The sequence below is a fragment of the Primulina huaijiensis genome, chromosome 12 (genome assembly GCF_012295235.1).
Source record: "Primulina huaijiensis isolate GDHJ02 chromosome 12, ASM1229523v2, whole genome shotgun sequence".
Classification (NCBI taxonomy): domain Eukaryota; kingdom Viridiplantae; phylum Streptophyta; class Magnoliopsida; order Lamiales; family Gesneriaceae; genus Primulina; species Primulina huaijiensis.
Genome location: NC_133317.1, coordinates 9,217,425 through 9,226,228, shown reverse-complemented (window position 1 = coordinate 9,226,228; position 8,804 = coordinate 9,217,425). Strand labels below are relative to the sequence as shown.

Below are 8,804 nucleotides of genomic sequence, written 5' to 3'. Positions count from 1 at the left end.
CTGGACCATATACAAGTTACATAACATATGGAGCCTACAAAGCATTAATACATAATCCTCAACTTCTTGAAATTTCGACAAACCAAGCAGTGGCAAGAAGAGTTAACAAAGTCAATTCACATACATGAGATTACTTGACATGGCTAATCACATAGTCAAACAGTTGGAAAAAAAAATTATTAATAATAATTGCAATGCCTTTTCCATATTCAGCCCTGTACGGGGAAACAAGAAGAAGCCAAACTCATGCAGCAAGCAAACATATTCAAGAATGGTATAAAATGGAGCATCTATCCAAGGGAAGGCAATCACCGGAATCGATATTTTGGGGTATTACTTCTGTTTGGCAGTACCCTTTTTCTTCAGCAGGCTTCCAAACTTGCTAACCAAACCTTTCTTCTTCTTGCTAAGCTGCTGCTTCGATGGCGAGCTTTCACCACTGTCAAGATTCTCTGCCGAGGACAACCCATTCATCTGTTCATCGCCATCACCACTCTCAGTTCTCGACTCCAGCTCGTCCTCGAAAGATTCCTGGTCAGCTTCTTCTTCTAGAGGCAAGTCTTTCGCCTCGATCTTGCAGCTTTCCCACATCTTGTGATCGACTTCGGCAGGCTCATTGTTTGCCTTTTCTTTGATGTTGGAATTTTTCAATTTCCCGTTCGAGGTGTCAAATTCGAAATCTCTTTGAACAGGTTCATTGTCCCTAAAGTCAGTAACTTCACGTAGCTTCTCCTTCACGGGTTGCTCATTTTGTTGAGATTTAATCTCCACCTTAGGCTTCATGTCTCCTGAGCCATTTAGTTCAGAACACTCCACAACTTTTGGAAGCATGTCGTAATCTTTTTCAGTATCAGTCAGCTTACCGTGTTCCTCTTCTTGCTTCTTAGCCAAAGCTTCTTCAAGCAACTTGGATAATTCCTCCATCTTTTTCAGAGAAGCAGCTTCTCTATCCTGCAGCTCCTCATTCTTGCGGCAAATATTCTGCAATTCATTTTCCCGGTCAGTCAAACTCGTTTTCAATGCCATGCTCTCAGCTTCTGCTTTGCTTATGACTTCCTTTAAAGAAATCAACTCTGATTCAGCTTCCTTGTAAGATTTTTTCCATCGATCCCCTTCGTCCTTCACATCACAAGCTTCTTCTTCGGCAATTTTTAACAAATTAAACAGCCTGCTTATTTCATTTTTCAAAGAAGAGCACTCTTCGTCAGATTTCTTCACACTGTTGATCAAATTAAGCTCCTTTTGCTCCCACTCGACCATCAAATTATGGAGATCATGCTTTGACTGTTTGATTGCATTTTCATGACCATCAATCTCTTGTTTGGCATCACTAAGCATGCTTGCATGCCTCTGATTTGTTTCTTTCAGAACCAAATTCAGATCTTGTATTTGAATTTCATAGTTGTCATTCTCAGATTGTATAGACAATAGCTTTTCTTTGGCAGCTCTTGCTTCTAAAGAAACTTCATGTAAGGCGGACGTTAAACTTTCCAAGGCCTTCTTGCTTTTCTCTTCTTCATTTTTAGAATTTTCCAACGCATTTATTAGATCATTTTTTTCTTCCAATAAAGTTTGTATACTGGAAGCAGAGACCTGCTCATTGTTTAAGGCCTGAATTTTCTCTTCTTTCGCTGACTCAAGCTCAGAGATAAGAGATTCAACCCTTTTCACCATTTCAGAAGTTTCTTCTTTTGCAAGTTCAACGAGGTGTCTCGATTCCTCAAGATCCCCCTTCTGACTTACAATCGAGATTTCTAGCAAGACCACCTTCTCCTTGAGCGACGAGATCTCAGACTCTGCATTGTGCAGTGAGTTGTTACTTCCTTCTAATTGTTTAATGACCGATTCCAGGGATTCTGATGCAGATCTCTCCAGTCTCTTTGCTTGATCAGCTTGAGTAGTTAGTTCCCCGACCCTCTCATGCAACTCCTGCAGTAAACTACATGAATAATTTTCAGCCATTTTCGCAGTTTCCAGATCAACATTGAGTTGCTCTAAGTTAGCTTCTTTTTCTGCCAACTCCACCTCAAAAATTTTCGCCTTCTCAAGTTCTTGTCTCAGAGAGTCTATCTCTAATTTCAACTCCGACACACATTTATTTTTCTCATTAGCCTCCTCTTCGGCTCTCAAAGCATGCGTATTTCTCAAATGGGCTATTTCGGCAGATAGAGCTTCAACTTTTTCAGCATGCAACTCTGCTAATTTTGTCGCCTCTTCAGCATGGCTAAGCGCAAAATTCTTTGCATCTCCCGTTTTACCAAGTTCTTCTTTCACTTTATGGAGTTCTTCAGTGACGGATTGAAGGGCAGTGGCCTCCATGGCATGTAAGTTTCTAACTTCTTCGAGATCTCTGAGGAATTCTTCTTCCTTCTTCTGAGCCGCTTCAATTCCTGCTTGCTCCATCTCAATTGTTCGAAACTTTTCGATCTCGGAATTTTCTTCTGCCAGCTTTTGAGCCGCCAAAGCCTCACTGAGCTTCTCATTTGCTTCCTCGGCCAACCTCAGAGCTTCTTTCAATTCATCAAGAGCTTTTGCCTTTTCACTCTCAACAATTAACAACTTCTCTTTAGTCTTCTGCAGATCTTCTTTAGCCAAGTCATACTCCACCTGAACTTCTGATGGTTTCGAAACCTGGGTCGCCTTATTCTGAGAAGTAGAAAAAGAAAAGAACATTAACAAATCATAGCTCATTCTTCAGATAAAAGTCCAAATTTTGCTGCAAGCTGTCTCTTTTAATCAATGCAATTTTCACCCACAATTCACTATTTCTCACCAAAATGCAGATTGTTCCTAAGCTTAATAGTAAATATGCTGGAACTCACATCAGAACTGGTACTGAGCTTAGGAGACCGCCGACTCAGTGTAGTCTTTGATGCAACAGACGCCGGAGACCGATCAACCGAAAGGCGCCGAGTAGCCGAGTCAGTGCCCGACTTAGCCACTCCTGCGCTCGATTTGCTGAGACGAGAGGCTACAGGTGTTGCTTTAGTATTGGGAGTTTCGGATGAAGCAGATCTATGAGAGCAGAAACCATAATTCTTTTAAGTCCCAAGTTCGAGATCCCATTTCATGATAAAAAGCAAAACAACGCAAGCACCAAATGCAATTCCAAAAAAAAAAAAAAAATTTAAACCCGTCTTTTGAGGGAAGAGCAACTGAGATCCAGAAAGTTGAGTGAAACAAACAACAAATAATCAACCACAGCAAGTTCAGAAAACCAACATTCGAGCAAAAAACTAAACTTAAACTCAAGAAAATCAAGGAAATCCCACATTAGATCCACCCATAAAGAACACTTACTTGGATTTGGTAGACATGTTGGAAGGCAAGGCAGATGTTCTTGCAGCAAAGATCTGTGATTTCCAGAACAGGGGGTGGGTTCTTTTGAACAAAAATGGTGGCACTGTCCGATGTGAGAGAGTTCAAGAAACTCTTACTCTGCGTTTTAATCAGTCATTTTCAGTGTTGTGTGACATATGCAAACCCAACAACTCTCTATGTTACATTACAGTGATCAGTAGACAGTATGAGTGATGTAGGAAAGAATTTACAGAAGAAAACTTCATTTTACAGCAGAAACGATGCTGCCAAGTGCCACCCCCCTCGCTGTGTACAAATGGAATTATCTTAAATCGGGATTAATATATTTCAAATTTTGATATTTTTAAATTTACTCTCATAACATATGTATATGTATGTAGTATTGCAACATATGCATGTCTAAGATATATTTTACTTTACAAATAAGGTCAAACTATTAACAACTCCATATTTGTAAATATAAATAATTTCACTTCACTCTTTGTTCTCCAAAAATTTGTTTGACCTCTTTAATTTTTAAAAAATTTCAAAAAAATTATCAATCTTCATAATTATGTTACGTGACACTGTTTTATCTATCAAGCATGTTCTTAAAGACATATAGTCTAAATACATGCAGTTGCATAAGGTTTACAGCCTATATATCATGTTTCATATGATTGATTTTTTTTAAAAAAAATGACTCATTATTTTTCCGTATAATAAATTGAATAGTTTACCTCTTTGACCGGAGTGTCACCGAATTGTATCCATCGAGTTTTATACATTGCTTCTCACAGTCCAACCACACAGTCACAACATATTCCTGAAGTAGATACATTCAACAGCACCTGACACAACCCTGTTTCGTTTCGTACCTCATAGTGTAATGTAAAGTAGTTTGATTTGCAAAATTATATATGAGAGGGGCAGCAAGTCTTGATCTTTTTATTCAAACATATGATTTATTAATACATAATAATCTCCAGTGGAGGAGGATTAACTTGATTAGTTACCTATAGTAGCAGGAATTACAACACATGTGTATATAAAAAAAAATCTTCAGTGGAGGAGGATTAACTTGATTAGTTACCTATAGTAGCAGGAATTACAACACATGTGTATAAAAAAAAATTATTACAAGTTTATTTTGAGAGAAAAATGAAGATGTTGAATGATGCATTCATCTTTCTTCTGCCTTGGTATTTATAGAAGTCCTCACAGATTTGAAATTCGGACTTCAAATCTTGTGAATTCTTCCATCGGTTGTGGCCAACAATATCTTATGAATGGTGCTCCTTTCAACCTCTAGTTAGTGGTTTGTCTTTATGAGTAGTTAAGTGGTCCATCTTCACTAGTTAATGGAATCGTCTTTTAGTGGTGGTATATCCTCACTAATAGAATGGTTGGATCACTTGTCTGCTTTATCTTTGTTGGGTAATCTTCTACTTTTGTATGACCCCTAGGAAATTTTTTTTTTGTGAAGGAGGACTTGTTTCTACATTATGTTTCGGTCAGATCCTAGGCGAAAAAATTTCTCGAATTATGGCTCCTTATGGTTCGGGCATTTTGGACGGATGCTTTCTGACCATCTTCCAACATGAACCATGTTACAGAATTTCTGGCGAGTTTCTTTGCTCCCGGGCAGCTTGCTATTCCGCAGAAGATTTCTTTTCTTTTCAAATAAGTATTCTGCAAAACTTTGTTGTTTTTCCTGTCATAATATTTAACAGAAAAGATCCATTTACAGAATTTTGATAAAACTTAAATGGAAAGTTGACTTTGTTCATCTCAGTTAAACAGACCCATAGACATCATGCTCTTCTCGTAGAGATGTAATCTTTAGTTAATGAAGCAACAAGGGGTGTTTCTTCAGTTGGATGATCTTTGATAAATTTTTGAATATTTGTATCTGGCCTCCTTAGCTTGATAAAAGAAAATGCTTCATGTAAGTATTTTCTTACTGGTTCTGGTGTTGTACTGAAAAAAATATACCTCCGGAATATCTCATTTGGACAAATAGTCATTGTTTGTCCATGTCTTGTGTACTGTTTCCTGAATCCACTTAAGTAATCTTGAAATTTCTGGGAAGATGGGTGATGTAGTATAACCTGAGACAAGAACCCCGAATTCATACCATGCATTGATCTCATTTGGACATGAATTTGGTTTCATACATATCCTTAGATATTTTCCTGCTACATCAACCCAGATTATGGTTGGGTTAATGTTTATTCTTGTTTTCAATTTCACTCAGTTTTGTTAATATACCTGAAATGGAGAAATCGCATATTCATTAGTATCAACCTTATATTTACCTTTATCTATATGAGGTCTAAGGTTGATCTCTCCCTCTTCAATCTCCGAGGTGTAGGGTTGATTTAAAAACTCGAGATAAGTATCTAGAGTTTCAAATTTTGTTTTGGCCGAGTCATCTGGAGGTGATCTCAACTTAACACTTGTGCTAGGGGTACTTGATGTTAGAGTAGATGCCCGTCGAGCCAAGTGTTGGCCGAGGGTTCATGTTGAAACTCTATGTATAAACAATCATTATTTTAATAATATTTGAAATTATTGTTTTGGCATATCTTTTATCTGTATACCCATGCTAGTTGCATAGATAAAGTCCTTGAATATACAAATAGTAGAAAGAATATGATATGCTCATAAGATGAGTATCATGAAATTCATATTTGGAATACTGTATATTCTAAACAGTTCCGAGTCGATTCAGCCGTCGCTAAGAGGGATATAGGCCGCTCGAGTTTGAGACTACTATCTGCGATGTGAGTACATGTTTCATTGGTAAGGGACATTGTGATGTCCGAGCATGCAGATAGGTGCTCCTGGTAGAGTGCACTGAACAAGCCTCCATTTAAGATTTTCCAAGTGGTTCTCACTTATCGAGTGGAAACGTCCTAGTTTATGGTTGTACACCATTAGTCCTTTTGACCCGGGACAACATTGAGACTCTATATGCTAGCATTGCACTTTGACTTGTTTACCGACTCTCATGGGGTCATCAGGTGGCAAGGTTGGGTGTTCGGTCGAACCATATAGGAGTCGATGCATTGTAGTCGAGGATTCACCGCTTACCTTCGGGTATGGATATCCTATGTGTATGTAGTTTGAAATCTCTGATCAGAGTATGGTGGTAATTAAGAAAGGAGTTTCTTAGATTACCTCATCGATGCAACTACGACATGACACATAGTATCGATTCTTTGCCAGCTCTCGATATACCAATAGTTGTCGAATCGGTCGGGATATATGAGATGAAGGGACTATACTGTACGCTAATCATAATTGAATGGTTCTTGCAGGCACTATCATTTGATATCTAGGGAATCATGTAAGCGATGCTGCTAGGCGTTTAATATGATTGGTTGGACATGTTTAGTTCCGAATCACATTGAGATGTGAACTCATGGCTAGTTGTATCATTGAACCATTGAGGGTCACACAAGTGCTAACCTTTTAGATCCCGTTGATAAGTAAAATAGTTCAATGTGTTGAACGGCTTATAAAAGAGTTTATAAGCGCAAATAAAAATAGAAGTATGACTTCTATAAAGAGAATGTAACTTTTAATTTGAGGAAGTGTTCCTAAAATTAAAAGTTGGCCAAATAAATAATGTATTTGAAAATTGTGATTTTCATAAACATTATTATGGACTAAATTAAATTAATTCAAGTGTTGAATTAATTAAACACTAGTGGGCCTAGTAGAGTCCAAATAATTAAATTAATTCAAGTGTTGAATTGATTAAATAATATTGAGTCTTGTAGAGCTCAATAGAAAATAATTATTCAACTATTGGGCTTGAGTAAAATCCAGTAAAGTTTAAATAGTCTTAAATGTCTTTGAGATATTTAAATAAAAGTTCATGGGCTTTGTAATTGTTACAAACCCAAATAGAATGCATGCATAGGAGGTAAAGGGTTGGGAGACAACTTTTACAATTAACAAGGCATGTGTCTATCATGCAAACTCAACTTTTTCAAGGACCAAGAAAAAGTCTTCCAACCTCATTCCACTATTCCCTTGGCCGAAGCTCTCACCATTTTTCTCTCCAATTTTTGTTCTTCAATTGTTGAGGAATTCCTACACTTCTCAATGAAAAATATTCTAATTTTTCTAGTACAAAATTAGAGTGGTTCTACTTTGTTAGTGGTGTACCTAATTTGAAGAAAGGAGTCCAAGAACAAGGAAGCTTGTAGAGGGTCTTGTCATTGAAGATCTTAGTTATTTGACAACTAAGTTGGAACCAACATCAATCTTTTAAGATTGATAGGTAATTTTTCTAAAACACCCTATGAATGTCATATTGTGTTTTTATGTATTTGCTACACACTATAGCATTGAGGTGCTCGGTTTTTGCCCTTTGAAAAATAATTTTGAAACTTCTGTTGCGCATTCGAGCACCGTAACCGATCCCCTTTCAAGTGGTATCATGAGCTAAGGTTACAATTTTAGTGTAGCAAATACATGATAATATATTGAGTTCGATTTCTAACCACATGAGATAATTTGTTGCAACTAAATCAAGGCCGGTTTGGGCGATTTTTGGGCAGCTCGGGCTACCCGTGGGGCTGCCCGAATAGCCCCTTCAATTTTATATAAAAAAATTTTTTTGTGTGCATGTTGGCTGGAATCCGGCGATGGCGATGACGACTAGGGTTTCCAAAAGTGTTTTGGATTATCAAAGTGTCATGGACCTTGAAGTTGTTGGGCCATTAGATGGCTAACATAATTTTGTGAAATTTAAATGGGCCAAAATGTTTTTGGTGTAAAATGATTTTTTGGGCCTTTAAGTTTAAATTTACAAAAGTTGTACATATTTTCTCATAAAATAAATAATTGAAGTTGGACTTTAATTATTTATAGTAAATGGTGATTTACAAGAAATTCGGTTATAAATAAATTAATTATAAAGTAGACAAAAGAGTTTGTATACTTTGTTAATTTAGTTTATAATCGTGGCGGTTAGTGATTGGATCAAGATATATAATATTGGATCAATTGATTATTGTGATAATTAATTGATGGTGTATGATATGTGATATTACGCATGAAGGATGATCAAAAGCCCAAGCCCAATTTGCTAGGTGTATGCTAGGATATTTTGTGTTGAATGATTGTAATAATTATCAATTTATAAGTGGGCTTGATTTATGGTCCGTTCTCACCCCATGAGATGTATCCCTATTTGCCATGGATATTTATTTGTAAATATTAGTATAGTGGAAGATCAAGATTGGAAGATGGTGGCCTTGATGATTATGAAGATCGAAGACATATAAATATTGGAGGCTAACGTAATAGTTGCATTTGCATCCCATGTATTTTCCTAGGATTGGACCTAGGCCCGTGTTTAGCTCACACGGGCCATTAGTGTTGGGGCAATTGATCATCCTTGTTTAGTTTATTGTTTATAATATATGCATGATATGTTATAGATATTGAGTATGTGCGTTATTATTATGATAATAAAAAAGTTTCAT

At 36.9% G+C, this 8,804-nt stretch overlaps 1 protein-coding gene across 1 annotated transcript; it reads right to left on the bottom strand.

Moving 5' to 3' along the window:
- Positions 1 to 85: 85 nt before the first annotated feature.
- LOC140989752 (WEB family protein At3g02930, chloroplastic-like) lies at positions 86 to 3,618 on the bottom strand. The gene is made up of 3 exons (XM_073459134.1): positions 3,301 to 3,618; positions 2,823 to 3,015; positions 86 to 2,646 (listed from the first exon to the last, which is right to left on the bottom strand). Exons 1-3 carry the CDS (start codon positions 3,315 to 3,317, stop codon positions 334 to 336), a joined length of 2,523 nt encoding a protein of 840 aa, XP_073315235.1. The 5' UTR covers positions 3,318 to 3,618; the 3' UTR covers positions 86 to 333.
- Between the last annotated feature and the right edge of the window lie 5,186 nt (positions 3,619 to 8,804).